The sequence below is a fragment of the Urocampus carinirostris genome, chromosome 17 (genome assembly GCF_059441175.1).
Source record: "Urocampus carinirostris isolate Australia breed hairy pipefish chromosome 17, RoL_Ucar_1.0, whole genome shotgun sequence".
In the NCBI taxonomy this organism is placed as follows: Eukaryota; Metazoa; Chordata; class Actinopteri; order Syngnathiformes; family Syngnathidae; genus Urocampus; species Urocampus carinirostris.
Window position 1 is genome coordinate 26,550,271 of NC_142365.1, and position 23,611 is coordinate 26,573,881.

A 23,611-nucleotide genomic window follows, 5' to 3' on the forward strand; every position below is an offset into this window, starting at 1 on the left:
CAGATTCACTTTATTTTTATTCTTTTTTTTGTGTGACCAAAATATAATTTGACACAATACATTGACATCATAACATCATAACATTCGCCAAACCAAGAAAATTCATACACAGCAGCCAAACGGGTACAAAATGGAGTTGAGAACAAAGCAGTGCTGTCATTGAAGCATTCAATTTGAACTTTTTGCTTTTTCTTTTCTTTTTTTGTAAATACAGAAAACAGTATCAAACATTAGATAATCCCCATGACAAAAACAGGAAAACATGCTTTTTAAATTTTGAATATTGAGCTTGCATACAAAGGCAGACGGTTTACAAAAATTACATTGTTGCTTCGAGTCGGTAACTGTCGGTCTGGCTCACCAGAAGAGATCAGGACTTTTGGGATCAATATGTTTATTTTTAGAGGGAAGAATGAAAAATAATGGTTTTGATAAACATCATCATAATCTTTGTTAACACCATGCCAGAAACGAGGAAGTTAAATCATTTTAAATATAACAAAACTTGTTTGAATAAACTCTTATACATTACACTTAAACACAAAACAAATAAATAGCATTTCTTAAAACTCCAATATATAGTTATTTAAAATAAAAGACGAGTGGTTCTGATAATAGATGGACGGATTTCAGACAGTTTATCTGGAGAAAGTCAATAAAAGAAACCAATTCAAATAAAAAATCAATTTCAAATAATTATTAAAATAGCTATAATTGATAATAAAATAAAAAACAAAAAATACAGACAATAGGAAATGATAATGATAATAATATAACAAGTAATAAATAAATTGATAAAATAAATAATACTATATGCAAAATATAATTCAAAGTCTTAAATATGAGACACACATAAAAATAAGTGAAACATTTAGCATCTTCAAAGTAAAATATAAAAAAGAAAAAAATGTATACAATGTTTTGACTAATATATAATTCACAATTCCAAATACAAGAAAAAAAGTTTTAAAAAAATACATTAAAGATAAAATATATTCAGCTTAAAATACAAGCAAACAAACATATATCAAGACATTTGAAAGAAAGTACAATTGACGTAGAGGGACAAGGGAAAAATACAAACTACGGCAACTCAAAGTGACCAAAGTACACCATTTTACTTCTCATTTTTTTGCCTAGCCTTTTTGAGGTTTTTGGGTACCGTGGCAGCAAGATTGCAGACAAATATGTCAGCTCGCATTTGATGAAGCTCATGTTTTGTAAAATAAATGCACATTTCTCAAACAACGAGTATTTGAAAAAAATGCACATTTACATGAAAGTTCAAATATGTCTGCTTATTATTGAAATCAATATTGTTTTTTTATCAATGCATTGCGTTTTTTTCCAACACGAGAAGGCGCTTAATCAGGGGTCGCCAATCTTTTTGAAGCCAAGGGCTATTTTTTGTTACTGATTAGCTTAGAGTGCTACCAGTTTGATACACATTCCTAAAAATAACAACTTATGTTATTACTATGTTGTTACTTCGTTATTACATAGTAGTAATTATTAGGAGTAAAAAAGGCCCAGTCAACCACTAAAAGATACAAAGACCAATCACTGGTAAGCTATTTTGGGACCCAGTCCATGGGCTACTCAACCTGGTAACCACGGGCACTACGTTGGAGACCCCTGCGGTAGATTATACACACTGCCCCTTTAAATAACAGATAAACATATAACATGACATTAGAAATAAAATATGATATATGACTTAAAATAGACTATTTGAAACATAGAAACATGCAGGGCAGTCATGCTTCGTTTTGTTGGCGCTCAGCGTGCTGTGCACATTTAGAGGAGCAGCGTTTTCTATGAGAGGCCATTTGAGAAGTAAACCATACATGCTAGTAGTGTGTATGTAGTATAGTAGGGCGTGTGAGAGAGTAAAGTAGTGTGTGTATGAACATATAGTTGTATGAATGAGAGAGTATAGTAGTGTTTGTGCATGGGTATGACTGTGTCTGTAGTATAGTTGTGTATGTGTGAGAGTACAATAGTAAATGTGATAGTAAGTATGATTTAGTTCTCAAACTTCTCATAGTTTGCATTGAAACTTCCTGCTGCTGGCTTGGACTCAAATAAGTCTAGCCCCTCCCAAAAAAGCCCTATGAGTTTTGACAGGCCAGATTACACACTAGCCCCGTAAAAAACATCCAATCGAATCCGACAGCAATTTAACGAGCCTCGAAATCGACACGGACGAAGCACTGAGGTGCACATTCTCAAACAACTGACGCTCGTTATACATTCTGCTAAATTGCATCGTGTGTCGGAGCCTTGACAAAATGGCCTCCGCTTACCTGCCACAATGAAGCAGGAGAGGGTCGAGTGGGGAAAGAAAATGCTTGCTTCTATTGGCTCTGTGAAGGCCAACAGGTTCAGTCAAGTCCAGTATCTGGTAGTACCTAATGCCAGCTTTTGCCTCCATTTGAGTTTCATTTGAGATTGGGAAAGGTGGAAAATGCGTAAAAGGTGAATCTGAAGCATCCTCCAAAGAAGAACAACTGCTAGGGCAGGGATGTCAAACTTAGTTTGGTCCTTGGGCCATATTTATACTTCCTGTTCTCAGGCAGGTCGGATTAGATAAAGACTGTGAACACCTAATTTTTAGCTTTGTTTTTTAGTAGTATGCTTTATCGTTCAGACTATATTAGTAACTTACCCTACATACTATAATCACAGATGACAAGGGATCTTTGCTCAACCAGTGTTTATCAACTGTTGGGTCGGGACCCAAAAGTGGGCAACTGACTCGTTTTAATTGGGTTGTGGACCTTTGCCTTTGCAAAATAATGCTAAGAATAATAAACAACTGATGGTCTTTTGAATCTTTGACAGTAGATTGCCATAAATTCCTACAAATGTGAGTTGACACCAGCCAATTCACACCACAGAAAATCACAGATAAAATGTGTTTACATATGTTGACCATGGTTGAACGCAGATAAAGCGGAGAATAGACGAGTTATGGATTTCATTATCTTGGAGACAACGCCACTATAATGAAGCGCTTGGATTTCATTAACAATGCTGCTAAGAGATCATTGAAGGGAATACAGCTGGCCATTTTTCTTATCATGTGAATGTATGACTAATGAGCGATGGGATGACTTTGGTAACTTTTTTATATCCCAACCAGAATTTATGACGCCTCCATATTTGTAGTGCACAGTCTTGGTTAAGTATACTGCTTTTTCTTTTACCACATATGATGTTGAACTGTTTTTTTCCGCCCATTTTAAGTTATTTTGGGTGGGATTTTAGTTTTGTTTTGTATGGAAAAATTAATGACAACTCCATAAAATTGTGAGTTAAATTAATAAAATGAAAATATAGTTTATATTTGGTTTAAACTCCACAGTGCTTTAATTTAATACTTTTGAGAAGTTGAAATTTTTTCTTAATTTGGGTTGCAGCTTGTAATTAGAGTGCAATGGTGGGTCAGACCAGTTGAGAAACACTATTCTTATCATAACACATTTATTCACAAACAATTTTGAAAACAGATTTTCATGTTTAGCGTTAAATGTGTTAACTGGTTTATTTTAACAGATAAGTGAATGCAGTTTTACACCTGAATCAACTCACCACTCAATACTGCCTTCTTGTGACCGGAGAGTTGATTTGGTTTGAATTTATTTAAAAAAACTTTTGATTGAAATGACTAAGAAACTTGCTTCTTTTTTGACATAATCAGAAATTTATCTCTGGCCGGATTAAATCATCCAACGGGCCAAAACCAGCCTGCAGGCAGGCCATATGTTTGACATTCCTGTGCTAGGGTGACTTCATTCTCCTTTATTCATAAAGATACTAAATGTTTAAAAAGCCGTAAGTCATGCAATACAAAGAGTACTCCCACTCTACAACAACCCAATACAGAAAATTGTCAGCTTAATTTTGTTTTACGATATGGTGATATTCAAAACAGGGAAGTGGAATAATCTTACTGTTTGTGAAAGTATTTTTGAGGGGGTTACAGCAGGGGTCACCAAATATTTTGAATTACAATTTATTATGCTATTACTATGTTATTGTTATGTTATTATTAGAAGTCGTGTTTAAACTGGCTCAGTCAACCACTAAAACATCAGAGCACTAAAGTGTCTGTATATGAATACAAATACAAATATTTGCCCACTACATGTCGCCGTATTGTGCAGTGCAGGGGTTGCAAGCCTTTTTGAGGCTGAGAGCTTTTTTTTACGACTGATTAGTGCCAAAGACTACCAGTTTGATAAGCATTTCTAAAAAATATGTTATTTCTACATTGTTTATTTTATTACTATGTTATTAAAATGTTGTAAATAGTAGAGATTATAATACATTCAGTTAACCACTAAACATTATGCCAGTTAGAAATCAAATTGCCAAGAAATTCACAATGATTAGTGCCTGGTGCCTGCAGAAACCACATTGGCGACCCCTGCCTTAAATACTACCGCCAATGACGAAAAAATTCCCAATTAGCTTGGCAATGGAAAATAAATCGGGGCATTACAAACAAAACTGAAGCAGGCTTCTAAACACATGTATTGTATGTTCTTCCATCGTTTACGACTCGTATATTTGCAATAACTGTCCGAAATCTGCAGAAAATTGCTGTTAGGCTGCCCCAATTCCATGGTGTTGTTTTGCACAAATAAGACTGCGAAAGATATTCTACTAGTTCCAAATTTCAGACTGCTTATCCCGTGTCAATGGCTTTTATATGGACATTTTTACTAGGGAGTGCAAAGGCATTCTCCTTGAATACATAAGCTTTGTCTCTTCCCACGGAGTCACTTTTGTATATGCAAAGAAAAAAGGAGATGTTCCGATTCTGTTTTTTTTAACTGGACCCTGTTATGGGAGTAAGGAGTAGTAGGTGTCAAAAAGGACATAGGTGGTGTTTTAATAGATGTGTACATTCAGTCGTTCAAGGAGCCGGGTAATTCGTTAGTCAGCGTATGCCAGCGCTCGATTTTCTTGTCTTTGTTCTTGAGGCAATCAAACCAGTGCTTGAGTCGCTCGCCATTGGCGTTGATGCCTAAGGAGACGCCACCTGGAGTCAGGGACAAGAAGTAAAGTAATGATAATATTTGGGTCCAAGGAATCGCCGCTCACCCACCCAACTTACCAATGAAATCATTGGACTTCCCGAGGTCGTAGTCCCACACGGTGACCTCCAAAGTTTTCTTGGTGAGATCTGCATACTTGATGTCGTAACAGAATTCCTACACAAAAATATTTAATCAATTGAGCGGGACATGGTATCATGTAAAGCAGGGTTCTAACTCAACATTTTCGGCCCTCAAGACAACAGTTGGGGGCCACTGCCATAATATGAAAGCCTAATGTTAGGGCAGTCCTGCGCAGGTTTGACATGTATCCTACCTCAGTACTAATTAGTTAGGCAGTGCTCAAAATTTACGCACTAATGTAAATGGGCGTGATTGACTGTGTGCGTGACTGTGATAGACTGGTGAATGCTGACAGTCAAATAGTGGGGTACACACACAAGTCTATGTTGCCACCAAAACAAACTGCAGAGCTTGGCAACAGCGAGTAGCTTTTAGCAGCACGTTACATTGAAAAACATTTAATCAACTAAATCAGACGTTGAGGAAAGTTAGAAGAGCGCAAAGGAGTGATCAACCAGCAGGTGCGCCATCGATTTCTATCAGTTTCAGGAAGAACGAATACAGTGTCGGGAGAGAAAGCAATAGCGGTGCTGCAGCCCTGGCCTACTGTACGGCTCTATAGCAACTCTCGCAGGCGACCCCTGCCCAGCCTGTACCTTACCAACGCCAGGTCCGTTACCCATTTAGATGATGACCTGGAGCTACAACTCGTGGGAAACTGCCACATTTGGGACGGTTGTATTCCAATCATTGGGGAGAGCTGGCTAAAGTCGAGGTTACCTAATGATTGCCAGCCATTCTCTAAATCCCTTTATTAAACTGAAAGGAGAAGCCCTGCAATATTGTTGTACTTTTGTATGATGCCAATAAAGACTATTCAATTATCTGCAATTGTGTTTTTATTTGTAGATCTATAGTTGTTATTTTGTTACAGCTGTATACTTTAAGTCGGCAAAGACATCATTCCAAGGTAAGTTTGACCCTTGTGGACTTTTATAACGGTGCATCGCTACTTCGCAGATTTTAACGTTTCGTGGGGGGTTCTGGCCAACATTAACCGCGATAACCGAGTGATTACTGTACATCTGCCCTGCAATATAATTGGCTAGCTACTTCATGGTTTGACCCACGGCAGTGGTACACGTCACAGACTATACGTTTCAAAAAATTACCTGATTTGATCAATAATTTTTTGCTAACCGTTCTTAAAATATTTTATTCAAATTGAAATGCAGAACGAAAGGCTTCCGGGCGTTGAGGAGACAGTCGATGCTGTCTTACATGTAACGTCCAATAAGTTTTTGCCTTTGAAAACCCGACCCAACCTCACTCAGACCCTAATTCCAGTGCCCCCCCCAAGTAAACTGAGTTGAGACCCTTGACATAAACACTCAGGATGTAGCACAATTAGACAGTTCAAGTACACCAAATTGTTAGGTCCAATGTATCACAATCTTTTGGGGTGACAGCCTAGTGATCAATTGTTGTAGAATATTCCCTTGATTTTTAATATAATAATAATAATAATAATAATTTCCTTTGTATTGTCATTCTTTGTAACAATGTACACAGAACGAAATGTCGATACACCTGACCCGTTGTAGCGAGCCGATGCAGCCGCAGCCAACAGAGGGCGCCGCCATTTTACCAATTAGGTATGACTCGGCCGAGGTGCGAACCAGCGACCTCCCAGTCTATACGTTCCATCACCATCTTTATTGAGAGTATTTGATAATAATCGAGTATATAATATATTAGTGTAAGATAATAAATCTTTTTTTTTTGCACACTACATGCAAATTCTGGCTTTCTCGCTAAAAATGCCTCATGTCTATTGGTTGATTTCTCTGGGACATTTCCGCCTTATGTCACAGTTGTATCCATCCATATGTTGTGTAAGTCCATGCTACATTTTCTAAACAAAATGATGAGGACTTTATAGTTTGAATTGAGCCGATTTTGGAGGTGTGTTATTTTGAACAAAATATAATTTTTATTTTCGCAGAATTCTATTTTACTTAACAACAAAAAATACACAAAACAAAGGGCATGGGCCAAATAAACCCAAGTGGGTTTGTCCATTTTTGACCCAAACTTGGGTTACTTTTAACCCAAGTGTTTTCAGAGTCAAAGATTGCAAGTTAACTTATGCACTTCTAGCCATGTTTTTTTCAAAAAACATTTTGTTGTTATATATGTCATGATGACTGATTATTTTCGCCTTAGCCCGCTCGTTTGGCGCCAGCCGCTGCTGGCTCCCTTTTTGGTTCCCTGTCCAACTTAAGCTCAGTCCTTTCACTCGCCTATTGTCAGTCCGTCAGCGAACCTCTGTTTCTACAAGGCAAGCATTTTGACTCTGACTCCCGTCGGTCCCGTTTTTCTCACCCTGATTACACCGTTTGTCTCCTACTACGACCTGTTTTTTGACTCCGACCACGTTTTGATCTCCCGTCCCGGCTTACGACTCATTTTTTAAATCCCGACCACATTTTGCTCTCCTGTCCCGGCTATCGACCTATTTTTCCGTCTACGATACTATGATCTCCCACTCCGGAAGATCCACTTCCGCATTCGGAACACGTTCCGATTCTGTGAGCGGCTTGCTTATCGCGTCCAGCGAGCACTGGATCGCGGGCACTGCCTTTCCTCTTTATTTCAATAAACTTGTGGTTAACGTTACGCATCTGGGTCCTAATTCCGTTTTGGTCGTGAAAATATATGCAATATATATATATCTCATCTCATCTCATTAGCTGCACCGCTTATCCTCAGTAGGGTCGCGGGGGTGCTGGAGCCCAACCCCGCAATCATCGGGCAGTATATATATATATATATATATATATATATATATATATATATAATTGTGTGTGTGTTTAGCTTCTCAGTACTGTTAGCGCCGGACGCTACCAAGCTTCTCCATAGCCTCCAACTAGGTATAAAGGTTTTAATAGATGTTCAGGGACAACAAAATTTTACATGCTACACGCTAGCAAGTTCCTCATTCTATAGGAGGAAAATGGTGCATTTAAAGTACTTTCACAACGTCTGAGACTTTAGTAACTCATAATGTTTTTAAGGGGAAAACAATCAGGTATCTCACAACCCGTATAATCTGTTGATCAGGTGGGCCAAGCTCAATATCGCACTGAAAAAAAATGCAAAGTGGAAAAACAACAACCAGGTATGCAATTATTTAATAAAAAGATAATTTTAATGTTAGCAATTTCAGAGACAACTGTGAGCTTTCTTAGGACCTAAAAGTATGTGGTCTGTTTACAAGTTATAAAAGGCAAGCTTGCTACATTGCCTTAATATCAAAGCAGACCAACATGTTTGTGTCGGAAGGAAAGGCCAAAAGGTGACGGCGGAATGGGAGTGGGAAAAAATGTCAAAGTAAATGTCAAGCTGCTCATCTTGGAGTGGGTTAGGCCCATGTAGCATTGGTTGGGTTTTAAGTGATGAGGTGGGGAGGCTTTGGAAATCCCTTCATATCATTTTTAGAAAACAGGGATTATGCTTGAATTAATATCACCTCCGGTGGTTGCTGTTTTGTTTATCAATAGCTTTCTAGTGGTCAGCCTCAAGTCAGGTCAGATTGTGTTAAAAATGTAGTCAGTATTTTTGAATCAGAGCTCAAATTTATTCCATATATCAAAAATATAGGTAAAATTGGGCTTTATCATTTCAAGAATTTAGCCAGATTCCGCCCATTTTTTTCTCAGGCAAACACGGAGGAGCTTATGCATGCTTTTATATCCCCTTGTCCATATTATTGTAATGCCCTGCTCTCGGTCTTCCTAAAAAGAACATTGCTAGCTTGCATGTACCACAATATTCAGCAGAACATGTGCTTATAGAGGCTGGGGGAGGGATCACATTACATTAGTTTAAAATCACTGCATTGACCTCCTGTGTGTTTTATGGTTGATTCTAAGGTGCTTTTATTCGTTTTTAAATATCTTAACGGTCTTGGGCCATCCTATCTGTCTGATTTGCTTTCATTATAACAGCCCTCTCGGTCCCTAAGCGGTTGTTGAACTGGTCCTTGGGTGAGGACCAAAACCTATCGTGAAGCAGCATTTAGCCATCATGGTCTTCACCTCACCTGCAACAGTCTGCCAGAGGACATCATGTTTCCTTGCAATTTCTAGAGGAGGCTCATTTTTAATTTGGCTATTAATTGATCTTTTTCTTGGTTTAACTTCTAACCTTTTAATGAAACATACATTACTTTTTATTTCATGTTTTTATGTTTTTGTTCTGCATTTTTATTTTATTCTTATGTTTATTAATTTACACTGGTAGGGTGTGGTTCAATGGCTGAAAATCCTGAGGCCATCAACTGCCATTCCTATCAGTGTGGATAAGCCTCCCGCAGGTACCTTTTCTCACATGGGTAACTTGTGCAATAATAATATTTTATTTATATTATTCTATTTACTTTGTTTTGTATTTAACCATGGTCTGTCTCTGTGTATGAGGTGTTTCGTGTTGTTGGGTGGGGATAAAAGAGCGGATTTACAGGGATTTACTGAATGATTTTATACAGCACTTTGAAATTTGTTTAAGTGATTTTCAAAAAAATTTGACTTGATTTGAGGTAAGTTCTTTCCACATTTAAAAAGAGTCGCGGTTGATACCTCATTGAATTCAGGATTAAGCGTCTTCTTCTTGACAGCTGTCTTGTGCTTGGACTTTTTGTTCTCGTCTGGTTTCAGGTAACTGCAGCACAGTGCAACAAGGGGTTATCAATACCACATTATTTTCACCAGAGGGCACTGCCGCTCTGAAATTAATAGTCAACACAAAGCTTGAAGTCACCAAATCTGGTACAGTATTACAAAACTGCTTCAAATATGGCAGGATAATGTCTTTATTCTGCCGAGATAAAGTAGGAAAGTTGCAAGAAAAACAAAATATTTTTTGAGGGCCAACAATAATAAAGGTTTAAAATTGAAAGAAAGATTATCCCAACTAAATTGCAAGAAAAAGTCAGAGAAAAAAAATAATGCGAAATGACAGATGTGTGTATAAATAAAGAAACAAAGAAATAAAGAAATAAAGAAATAAAGAAATAAAGAAATAAAGAAATACCTACGGCTATATGCCATAAATGTGGCATTTACATGTATGCAAACACATATTTATACATTTGTTTTTTCATTTAAATGATTTGTCTTTATTACACCTTTACCCTGGAGTGCCATGTCTAATCTTGTTGCAAACAATGTTCACTATGCTGTTGTCAATCACAATAAAGACTTCTCTATTCTATTCTATTCTATTCTATTCTATTCTATTCTATTCTATTCTATTCTATTCTAGTTTATTCTATTCTATTCTATTCTATTCTATTCTATTATTTCTACATATGACAGGATAAATCCTCCATTAGAAACAACATTTTGGAAAACAATATATTATGATAACAAAAAATTGCCCAAAAAGTGAATATTGTAAAATTAATCATCTCCATACAAAATGTTAGGAAAAACACTAAGATCAAAGTTTGGGGGAAAATAGTTCACTTACTATAAGACAGGGGTCAGCAAACCTTTGGAGTCACGGGGCAAATTGGTTTGAAATTTGCACAAGGGTCAGGTCGGACGAAATTTTCAAATTTATTTCATTTTTTGTGTACGCCAATCGAAAGTCTTAAGTTAGATACCTCGGCAATACATGGGGAAAACAGATAACATAAACCAATCCAAATTTTTTGTTTGCGTTCACCTGCTACAAATTGTGTTTCATTGAGTATTTGTTTATAAAGGGACCATTTCATCCAATTGGTTTTGAAACACACAAAATATACTAAGATTTAGAATAACTTACGAATAGAAACTTCAAGTAAGAGTTTTAGTGAAGTAATATCTCCCATTTAACCATTGAATTGGATCATTTGCATGAAAAAACTTCAGAAGTGTTTTTAAATTGCATGCTTTGGCAAAATCAAGTGGTCATACTGAAATCTGCAGGTAAGACTAAAAGCAGTTCCTTTTTTTTCTTATGCTTCTCCCAGCATCGTCACGCGGGCCTGATCAAATCTGTTTATATGGCTCACGGGCCATAGTTTGGTGACCCACGGGCCATAGTTTTGTTACCCTTGCTATAAGAGGATAAAACTTTGATTTTAAAACCAATGGAAATACAGAAAAATATATTAAAATACATTTTAAAAAGATATCATTGAAAAATAAATAAATAAATAAAGAGAAAAATAAAAACATGAATTATTAGCAACAAATATCTCATGTACGTTTTGACGTAGGGGTCTGAGAAGCCGTTGGCATCCATGGCAGCCAGGTGGGCGCAGCGTATGATGCCCACCACCAGGCACGACTTGAGCGTGTTGTATTTAAGAGAGATCATGATGCGCCCTCGCTCCTCCAGAGACTTGTCCTCCGTCTTGTTCACCTGCGACCACAGGGAGCACCATCAAAACTCTTTTCCAAACTCTTCTCCAAACCTTGCCCTTGCCCCCTCTCTCAGCTCGCATCCGCTTTTTGTTCGGTGCTGCCATAAATGTCAGTGCACTCAGGTCAGCCAAAATACCACTTATTACGGTCAATGGAAAATTAGATAAGATGCCGTCCAAATTTCGAAACTTTTTTTCTCTCTGCTGCCATCTCCTGTTATTATCGCAGCCTCAGCTCATTCATTAGGTACGTGCAGTTCTTGGAGGTTCTTAAATTAACTTTTTTGTTTTTACCTTTTTGAGGCTTGGGATGGTGTTTGGACTTTATTTGAAACATGTCTTTTCTTACTCTTACCATGTCCATGCTACACTAACAAAGAAAACTGTAATGAAAAGTCGCTCTCAAACCCCACCAAACAAATTCACCAATCTCTCAATTTAATCTCGTCTAATTTATTCTTGGCTTGGCAGAGAGATCATATTTCAAATACAGTTACTCCTTATTTAATTCATTTACTTAAAAAAATAAAAAAAATTTAAAAGGCTGATTTTTATCTTGCTTCTTGACAAGTTTATTCAGTTCCAATATTGGCCTCCTAAAAAGAAGTTTTGATCAGATTGCAGCATATTATTTTGACTATTATTGTGCACTGTTGTTTGTTGTTTTAACTATAACAACATTGCTTCTACCAGCCAAATTATGTCGTTGTTCTTTGATTTCTCCAATCTGTTGGGCGGATCTCCTTTTGTGACCAAGAAGACGTAATAAAAAAATGGCTCAATAAAAGGTCTTTAGATAAGGTTGGACTCCCTGATCTGAAGGTTTCTTGCCCAGTACTCCTCAAAAGTTTGAAATCCATTGATGTCTCCTCTCCTTATTTTGAGTTTCTATTAAAGAATTCAAAAATGTTTTACCTATATATTTTTTTGTTTTTAGAAAACAAAACATGGTATGATAGCTTATGTGTTTCTTACTAGAATTCAAATCTTTTCTTTTTTTACACTGGATGAACATTTTTTTTGTACCTCTCGGAGGCACCAAATTTTACACACCTAAACAGTAAAACATAATTGTAGTAATCATAAATCCATCTCAAAGATGAATATTTCCAAACCGAGTTCACATTTCTGCAATATTCTCAATGATGTGCATGTACACCACAAATGGTAAAAAAATAGTTTGTGTTCTTCTTTCCAAGCTGGTAAATATGTTCATAACTTTTTCCCTAGTGCTGTCTTGAATTTATCGTTGCTTCTTATTAAGTGTTACCAAAAAACAAAACAATAAGTTGGATGTAAATCGTCCTGAGCATTTATTCAGCACACATTCACCATACAACTACAAATGCATAATCATACACCTCTTGATGCTTACTCCACTTACTGGAGGACCAAAATGTAATTTCCCAACGAGCAACTCTGCAGTCACTGATTGAGTGAATAAGCCGTCCCTCCGCACATTACAAATGTAACAAAAATATAAAATAATAGGAAAGATGTGCTGTCAGCAAGGCAAAATGCACTCACAGACATGGGCTGATTGGGGGGGTCTATACACGTCAACCTTATCAAGAGCCATTTGAAAGTGCAAATGTGGCTTTTTTTCTCTTTTTTAATTAAGGCGATTTCCAATGGCTGCCTGCTAATTCATTTGGACCGGCGACTAGCGTCTGCTTGCAAAAGATTTGAAAAGACAAAAAAAAACCTGTCCAGTTCTAGTCACCGTTGGGGGTACGCCTTTCAATTTTATAACAAAAAAAATGTTTCATTTCTCAAGAGGACAGTTCAGTCCTGGTTCAACAGCCAGGCCTAATTAAAAATATACATTTTTTTCATTTGTTAAATGACTTCTTTCAAAACATTAAATAATTTGGCCTCAATCTTATGACTACCGCTTCATTTTGCTCCTTGGTCTAAGCATTATGCCTTTCAAAGAGACAACGAATGACACATTTCTCATCAAAGTGTAGGGGAAAGGGGAAAGGGGAAGGGGAAAGGGAAGAGTAAGGGACAGCATCCTTTGACAAGATTTGGGTAAAATCCATCCATCCATTATCTGCACCGCTTATCCTCAGTAGGGTCACAGGGGTGCTGGAGCCCATCTCAGCTGTCTTCGGGCAATGGGCAGGGGACACCCTGAACTGGTTGCCAGCCAGTCGCAGGGCACACAGGGATAGACAATTCGCTCGTTCATTCACATCTAGGGACAATTTGGACCGGCCATTTAACCTGACATGCATGTTTTTGGAATGTGGGAGGAAACCGGAGTGCCCGGAGGAAACCCACGCAAGCACGAGGAGAACATGCAAACTCCACACAGGAGATTCGATCTCATGACCTAAGAACTGTGCCGCACACTTGCTAACCACTGTGCCGCCGTGCTGCCCGATTTGGGTAAAAGTTATTAAAAAAATAGAAATGCAAGGTTGGTACACCTTTTTTATGGCCAAATTTTAGCACTTTTAAAGCACTTTAAAAATATATTTTCTAATTTCTTTAGTACCTGACATCTTGGTCTCTTCACCTTTTGGGCGCAACGCGTATGGTGCGATGACGCTTCACATGACAATGCCATACAAACTAATACCAGCTAGCGTTAGTCATGAGGGAAGAAGAAATCCCATGGCAAAGTGAAGCCACCAGAGCAGGCGTGTCACCTATTTAGCATATATCATTTATTTTTCTTAATTTATTGCATGTTCTATCGAGTCAGACTTCCGGGAAACATAGCAACAACTTTAAGCACTACACCCAAAATTCATGCACTTTTTAAAATTTAGCTATGCTACATTAAAATTCAAGGATTTCAAGCACCCATAAGTACCCTGGAATAAATAAATAATAATTCTATATCAGAGGTGGGCATACTACAGCCCAGGGGCCACATATAGCCCATCAGGATTTTAGGCGGGCCCGCTAAAAAAATCAACACAAATATAATGATAATATAATAATATACTCATTATATATAATATAATATTTTCAGTTCCTCCTTCATCCAGGTGTTCCTGCATTTGTACATTCAGGTCTTCCTTTTTTTGTTAATTCTATTTACCAAGATATGAAGTTATTACATGTTATAAACACATAAACTGGCCCAATTGCATTCTTTAAATGTATAATCTCATACCTAGCGCTTTAATTTTGAGTGTTCCAAAACCAAATTGATTGAATAGTGTATTTATAGACTTGGCCAAAATCAAACATGACATCTACCTGTATGTTTATTCTTAAATGCAAATGAGAAAATTTGGCTGGGTCTACATAATCTTTTTTTTCATAATGGAATCGTCTAGAAATTCTGTCCACAAAAGTTTCTATTCTATTCTATTCTATTCTATTCTATTCTATTCTATTACGTTACAACTAGCACGGCTCCAAGTGGTGACATAGAAGGCAATAAGTATAATCCCAATTCCTAGAGGAATCTTTCCCTTACCCTCACCAAAGAAGTGACAGGGAATAATCCTGTATGGTCATTTGGACAAGAAACTTTCTAATCCAAACAGAAAAACTCCTATTAACACTTACATAGTTTTATGAATTGATATTAAATAATGTAAAGATAAATTGATTTCACATCAATTAAGAATTTTTTTCACCCCTATCCTAGCATGAACATGTCCATTTTCTGCAGCCAGCAACTCAGTTCCAGGTATTATACTAGCCAGTGCCCTGAGGGCTGTATTTTTTACCATTCTTCTCGAGGAAACATATCATGGTGGAGAATTCTATATTGACGTGCGGGGCTGTCTCAGAGCAAATGACATTCCCGAGCAATATAAGAAAAAAAAGTACACTAGTTGCTATTTTTTGCACAAAATGAGAAAAGCAATGTCAAGAGGGGACATGAATCTTTACTTGTATGACTATAAAAATGCTGGACAGAGTATAGAACATTCACAAAGAAAAGCAAATATCCAGTTCATTAATATTTACATACAAATAATGGTTAATTTTTTGGCACAAGTCAAATGTAGTTAAGACGTGAAACTGTGCAAAATATTCATGTTAAGTTAATTGCACAATTTGAGAGGTAGAAACACCAAAAATAATGATGACTCTTCAATGTGACGAGGAATGCCATTGGCTTATTTCTTTCTAAATATTGTTGATTTTTTACGTCCCCAATCTATTTAATCCAGTCCGTCATAATAGGGATAGTGTTGTGCATTGTGTACTTGTACTTAAATTACCACCATGACCAGTTGATACTATTTGTCAAATTTGATCAATTTTTTAGGCATCAGGAAAATGCGAAATATCATTGGGGCTAAAATGACTTCTGATCTTGTTTTCAGTCTATTTTTGTTGTTATTCCTTTGGTCTAGTCGTCCAATTATTTTTCAAATATTACTATATTATTTACTCTTTTTTGTAAAATAATACAGTTATGATTACAACTTAAACTTCTGAAATTAACAAATATTTTAAGTAAGAGTTTCCACATTTTACTGGTCAGAATTACAAATTACTTTCCTAATTTTACTTTTGTATTTATTCTGGGTTTTTATCTTTTTATCTCATCTCATCTCACTAGCTGCACAGCTTATCCTCAGTAGGGTCGCGGGGGTGCTGGAGCCCATCCCAGCAATCATCGGGCAGTGGGCAGGGGACACCCTGAACTGGTTGCCAGCCAATCACAGGGCACTCAGGGACAGACAACTTGCTCGCTCATTCACAGCTAGGGACAATTTGGACCGGCCAATTCACCTGAAATGCATGTCTTTTGGAATGTGGGAGGAAACCGGAGTGCCCGGAGGAAACCCACGCTATATATATATATATATATATATATATATATATATATATATATATATATATATATATATATATATATATATATATATCTCATCTCATCAGCCGTACCGCCTATCCTTATTAGGGTCGCGGGGGGGCTGGAGCCCATCCCAGCCATCTCCGGGCAGTGGGCAGGGGACACCCTGAACTGGTTGCCAGCCAATCGCAGGGCACACGGGGACAGACATGTGTGTGTGTGTATATAAAATATACAAAAAAATATGTCTAACAAATATATTCCATGTTACCTCATATGATTATCTGTTTCCTGTTTCAGCTATGTGTAGAACTTTATGACGGTAACATTAGGCTCAGGTGGAGTTTGTTAAATCAAAGTCCAGACCCACCACCTTATCGACCGCATGTCTCTTCAGGTTACAGAGTTATACTCACAGGCAACTGTTTCTCCAGGCAGTTGTTGAAGTTTTTGGTCTGGTTGGGCTTCAGTTTCTTGAGAGGGATTCGCGTCTCGCCGATAAACTCGTTGTGGCGGAATTTATCCTCGTCGCACACTGAAATCCTGTCATGAAAAAGCAGATTGAGATGATTCTGTTCAGAAACTCGGATTAATTGGTTTTCCTGGGTCTAGCTAGGGTTGTAATGTTGAAATATGTCACCGCTCATGGTTAGTCATGATCATTTACTTTATTTATTTATAACTTCATTTATTTTGTAGTAAATATATAACCCTTGTTGTGTTTATTTTATAACATCATCCTACTTCTTTGAGTATGTTCGATTATGTGGTCACTATCGCATGTGTTATTCAGCTATATTAGTTTAATTATTTAATCATCACATCATTACTTTGATAATCACATTAATCATTTAGTTGCTATGAATGCACATTGTATTTATCCACATATTTTAATGAAGTATTTACTTTTTTTAATTTATTTTTAATATAAGTGTACTTTCTCCTCAATGGTCTTATCTCATCGTACAACCTTGAAGATTGCTTGTAATGTTCTGAGTGTCTGTTAGTGTTGCAGTTAATATTTTTTCAAATTACAACCCTTGCTTATACAAACCGTGGTCGGCCATTTGTTTGGGGCGGGAGCGCACTCCTGGCGCTTCCTTGATCAGTTGGTCAAGATTGCATTCCGTTTTTACTTTTATTACATTTTTACTTTTGTTTAACATTACTTTTGTTTTGAAACTTTGTCATAAATGTCCTCAACTGAAGCACTTTTATCCAGCTCTATTTCCTGGTCCGAATCCTCGGTCTGATCCCTAAAAATGAACACGTGGCGAGACACTGAATGTCCGACGCCTCGCAAGTGGAGAACACAATGACAGACAGAAAACGTCAATTGCATTTCATGAAAAAGAGCACGTTCCTGACAACATCACACTTAGTAAATTTAACAAAATACAATTGATATCCTCATTAAGGGTTGAGTGGCTTGAATAAAATTTACCCTAAGACGTCAAGAGGTGATTCATTCAACTGTATGTTTGACTTGTAATAGATTTTCAATTAGCTTTTGAACTGCACTTTTTTTGTATAAGAATAATGGAAAAACATGTCAGTCTTTGCACAAGTGAATTGTGATGGCTATCGTCTCTCTCATTTATTGTCTAATAAAACCTTTTGAAGGAACTGCTGATATTTTTAGCCTCTATTTTGAAAACGTCCTTAGTATCCACTACCAACAAACACACAGAGGAAAAATTCATTCCTCTACACTAGCTGAGTTGCAAGAAACAGCAGTGGCGATAATCATTCAGTTTGGAAAGTTGACTCAAGAAGTTGTCGAATCCCAGCAAAAAGGATGAATCCCTTCCCCGATTCAAATTCAGAGTCACCGAACGCAAATGTTTGATTCATTCACTTAAACCTTCCCATCAAAAATGCTGACACATAAAATGTGCTGACTCGAAAATCACGGGCCTACTAGATAACAAGCACCGACTCGAGTGATTCAATCAAGATGAGGTGATGGACTCAAATCTGTGTCCAAGATATTTTGTTTTGCTGACTCTCGGGTCTTTATTTTGCATGAAACCTAGTGGACTCTGACGATCCCAAGAGTACAATCAGAAAACTCAAGTAATGAACACAAGAGGCTCAAATGATTCGACTTACTTGAAACAAAGCGTTATTCTTTGTTTCAGTCAGGTCAACAAATGAAAATGATCTGGTCCTCTGACCACCAACTCACTTGGTTCAGTCCATTGTCTAGAATTACTGTGGATGATTCAGTTCACTCACACTAAAATATTTGGGTCAAAAATAACCCAAATTTGGTAGGAAAGAACCCAAAGTGGGTCAAAGCATTTGTCCAAACTTTCTTGTTGATTTATTTCCAAAATGACCAATTTTTGACTATGTTTTGCACATAATGCGTTGACATAAACAAACTACAATTATTTGCTGGATTTTAAATGTATTAATACAATTTTGTAAGTGTTTTTGCAAAAAAGGGCTCCTTTTTGGGTTGTTGTGTACAAATCAATGTCACGATCCTGTCACTTGCTCACTAATTGCGCTCACCTGCGCTCACTCCTTCAGCCCCAGCTGCCACTCATTTCCTAATTATCCCTCTCCCTATTTAAGCGCTACCTTTCCAGTCACTCTTTGTCAGTCACTCTTTGTCAGTCCGTTAGCGTACTTCAGCTCATGCCAGGCAGGCACTTTTGATTTTGGCTCCTGGTTTGATTCCCACCTCTTCCTCCATTCCGCGACCTGCCTGCCCACGTTGTCTTCCTGCTTGATTCCTTCCCCTAATTCCTGCCCGTGGCTTCCCAAACATCTCCAGTTCCCTGACCACGCTTCGTTTTCCTGTCCGGGCTACCCGACTTGCTTCGATCCACGATCACGCTCTTCTTTCCGGTCCCGGCTGTTCGCCTCGCCACCTGTCACCGGCCGCGGCGGCTTCCTGTTCCACCTGCCCAGTGAACACCAGATCGCTGTTTTTTCCTCTCTCCCTGATCCCCCGCTCCCTTAATAAAGTGAAACGTTATGCATTTGGGTCCACTGTTTACTCTGGGCGTGACACACAAACCTTTATTTAGGTTATAAACAACTAACAGGATTTTGGAGAGATTTAAAACAAATATACCCATAATAAGGGGGCGGCAGGTGGTTTTACTCATGCCAACTCATTAGGGAGTTTCAAATAAAATTGACAATTTTTTGTTTTATTAACAAAAATAACAATAACAAATGAAACCTTTTTGAGGTTTTGTTCTTGTTGGCATTTTTTTAACCTTTCCATTTCAGTCAAATGGACACACAACACATTGTGAGATAAGTGAAATGAAAACAGAAAAAGAAGAAAATCAAAACAAAATTTAAACTTTACATTTTTTATTATTGTAAAATCTAAATTACATTGAATCACTGTTGATTTAAAATTAGTGATTCAGTCAACAGAACTATGTTCTAAGTGGGTCCATTCACAAATAACGTATACAATTAATTCTAACCAGTAAAATAACAATCAGCTGACATCATGTGGATGTTATGGAAAACTACATTTACATTCTGGTTTCGTCGAAAAAAAAACTATTTTCTCATCATCAAACATTTTTGAAAAAGCACCCAGGGAGCCTCTAGGGAAATTTAGATTTTACTTCACGTCTTTAAGAGAGTTTTTACCCTTCCGCTATCCTTATGTTTAACGGGAATTGATTGAGGTTATTATGTATAGTATTATTATGCCAACGGTGTTCCTCCGACCTTTTCTACTCTAGTCTTGTTATTTACACATTCTTTCTTTTTAAACTATTCTATATAATTACCTTGTATTATACACTCCAATATATTTTTTTCAGGGTGAAAATCCGTGAAGTATCAAAACCGCAGTAAGTAAACCACGTCACAGAAAGAAAGGTATTACTGTATTGGGAGACTTAAAAAGTGGTCGGCGGCGCCCTCTGTTGGCTGCGGCTGCATCGGCTCGCTACAACGGGTCAGGTGCAATCGACATTTCGTTCTGTGTACATTGTTACACAGAATGACAATACAAGGAAATTATTATTATTATTATTATTCACTAAAAACAGTGGAATAAATATCGTATTTTTACGCCCGTAAGGTCCACTGCGTTAAAAGGCGCACTCTCCGTAGCTAGTTTTATTTCTTTATCGACTATGCACCAGCTTTTTGGGCGTGAATGCCGCGCAATCACCTTAATAAATGTGCGTATCAAAAAAGAAAAAAGACGCCGCAGCGAAACTCAGTTTGGTAGTGGATTATCCAAGTATTGATTACTAACTAAAACTCATGGATAAAACTTGTTGGGGTTCGTTTTTTAGCTTCCTCTAACTTGCGAACTTTCGATCCATTAATCTTGAATTCTCTCCCGGCTGCTCATTGTTGTCCATGTTTTTCCGTGTAGCTTAGAAATCAACACACCACAGTGGACAAAAACATTCAATGGAGGAATAATGAGGTTCTGGATTAAATTCATATTCGGGGGGAGACCTCTCTTGAGATTCCGATAGCACAATAGCTTTTATAAATAATAAAATTAAATGACTCAAATTGCTACATGCGCTACGGCCTTAGCATCATGTAGCTAACAATGCATTGCCTGTGACGTCATGCGTCCTTTTCGGGATTGTCATGAATACTGATTAGCATCACCTGAGCCCGCTCATTTGGCGCCAGCCGCTGCGGGCTACCTGATTGGTTCCCTGTCCTTTTTAAAGCCCAGTCCTGTCACTCTCTGGTTGTCAGTCCGTCAGCGAACCTCTGTTGTAACAAGGCAAGCATTTTGACCCTGACTCCCGCCTGTCCCGTTTTTGCACCCATTTTTCCACCCACCCGTTCCTGATCTCCCCGTTTGTTTCTGGCTCCGACCCGTTTTTGATCCCGACCACGTTTTCTCTCCCGTCCTGGCTTACAACCCATTTTTTATCCCGACCACGTTTTTGCTCTCCCGTCCCGGCTATCGACCTGTATTTCCGTCCATGACACTGCCTCTCCCGCTCCAGAAGATCCACTTCCATATTCGGATCAGGATCCGATTGCTTGAGCGGCTTGCTTCCCGCGTCCAGCGAGCAACGGGTCATGGGCGCTGCCCTTCCTCTTCACATCAATAAACTTGCGGATAACGCTACGCATAGGGGTCCTGATTCCGATCTGGTCTTGACAGGGATATGATGGCAAACAAGAGATGCCTAAAAGTCATTGAAGACGCATGGACAATGGAAATGTGAACGATCTCACAAATACATGGGATTACACCCAAAAATGTTGTAAGTCTTGACTCGGCTAAGGCTCGAATACGTGACCTCCCATTCCCCGCACTGCCTGATAGGGCATGCCCTACATTTTAAATGAAATCTCAGAGTTACAGTATGTGCGCCTTATGGGAGTGAAAATATAATAAGTCGAATCCGAATAATATTAGTGCTATGCTTCATTTAAGTCAGTGGAGGAAGTGGATTCGGTGAACATTATTTGCATTTCCAACCAGAAAAACACTTTTTAGAAAAAAACAAACTCGAAATTTTGACTCTAACATCCAATTTTGCAGGACAAAACAAACAAACAAACGTAAAAAAACCCTCATTTTCACTGTCAAACCCCCCCCAACTCTCCTCATCCACAATGGTCCCATTTCAGCACAAACATCCATTTCGATTGCTTCTCTTTGCATAATCGGCCAGCGAAGACCAATGGCCTTTGCCTGACCGTCTTCTTTTGTGTCATATATTTAATGGAATTAGCATAAAATGACAGGAAAGGAGAAAAAAAAGCACGTACACTCAAAACACACACAGAGCAGTGAAGTGTTGCACTGATGGGCAGGTGTTGCAGAATTCAATTTAGCCAAAGAAATGATGTGCGCAGTGGAAATGTGCAAGGGCTTTGCTCATTGCTGATTGGTTGTGAAAAGGCTTCATCACTGATGGATGGAGACTGTGTGATGACACAAAAACACACATAAACACACGCAGACACACACATGCACATACACACTCTGCGTGTTTGCAGAACATTGATAAGGCCGCTCTTGTAAAAATAATAAATTCGCTCCACGACATACTCAACAGCATGCACCAAATAAAAGAGCTTCCTTATTCGACTTTAGCTCATCTAATAGCACAGCAAACTCACGTTTATGACTGGCTGGGTGGGAGGGAGGTGGTTGCACGGGGGATTTCAGGGCGAGTACTGGTTCCTGTCTCGTCTTTTACGTTAAAATGGTGTAAAGTAATTTTTAAACGTATCCTTTAAACAAAGTGTTAATATATCAAATATGATTTTTTAAAATTTCCTGGCCTTTCGGTAATGAATTTGGGTGGTCAATAAATTGTTTGAACGAACAATCGTTGACCAATTAAATTAAAGAGGCGAGTTTAACCTTTCAAACTCTCGCTCATTAGATACACCACATACTGTTTTTTAGGTAGCTTTATTCGGAAAACAGATAAATCTTTCTGTTAATCTAAAGGGGGCAACACAACAATTCAAAGTAAATTATTTACATCGTTCTTGAAAGTTCAGTTCATGTCTTTATGAAAAGCAAGATGCATTCCCAAAGTTGATTTACCTTACACCTCCATCCCACAAAAAAAACTTAGTGGTAGATTTATCTATTTGCAAAAGACTATTGAAAAAAAATAGCAAATTTTGATTCATATTTTGATTTAACTCCTTAATGTTCCTGTGAAATTTGCCTAAACTCCCAATCCAAGATGTACCCAAGGTAAATTGAACGCTGTTCTTGAACCATTTGGAGAAAATGAACATTTTGTTCTCTTTTGAAAGGTAACACTTTGAAGTTTTGTCCCTAACTGAAATAATCACTGCCAGTGGTATTAATTTGGAGTAATTTAAATTGAATCACACAGAAATAGAAGGTTATTATTCTCGCCTGATTTTTTTTTATGCAGTCCCATTCCTGGAGAAGAGTGTAGCATGGGCACTTGAGGTGGAAAACAGCTGGTCCCTGGTCAAATTTGATCATATTCTGAAAACCTAAACATTGTATTTTACACATTTTTTCAAGGTATGTCAAAGCATTTCCAAAAGTGGCCATTTGGAGACAACAGTTTACAACCCTAAAAACTTTACAACTGTGTAATTTACTTAGGACAATTTTTAGATATTTTGAAAGAGTTATAAATGTTTGACTTATTTTTTAAGAAATCTATCCATAATTGTACACACAATAAATGGTTCATCTACGTGCGTTTATTTTTGGCTCAGATTTAAATACTGCCCGTAAACTGCATACAATTAATTTTATTGATTAACCATTGTGTCAATCAAGATTTTAACAAATCACTATTGGTCACAGGTTTTTTT

At 37.7% G+C, this 23,611-nt stretch overlaps 1 protein-coding gene across 4 annotated transcripts in view; it reads right to left on the minus strand.

Annotated features, from left to right (window-relative positions):
- Nucleotides 1-23,611, minus strand: part of doc2b (double C2-like domains, beta) — a 140,664-nt gene continuing 117,053 nt past the window's right edge. For 3 of the 4 annotated variants that reach the window (XM_088320542.1, XM_088320543.1, XM_088320541.1), the window contains 5 exons: nucleotides 16,738-16,864; nucleotides 11,386-11,543; nucleotides 9,770-9,851; nucleotides 5,126-5,222; nucleotides 1-5,050 (listed from right to left, as the gene is read on the minus strand). In XM_088320542.1, coding sequence (XP_088176668.1) covers nucleotides 4,917-5,050; nucleotides 5,126-5,222; nucleotides 9,770-9,851; nucleotides 11,386-11,543; nucleotides 16,738-16,864 — 598 coding nt within the window. In that variant the 3' untranslated portion in view covers nucleotides 1-4,916. The remainder of the gene's footprint in view (nucleotides 5,051-5,125; nucleotides 5,223-9,769; nucleotides 9,852-11,385; nucleotides 11,544-16,737; nucleotides 16,865-23,611) is intronic. The other variant, XM_088320544.1, reaches the window with a different exon arrangement.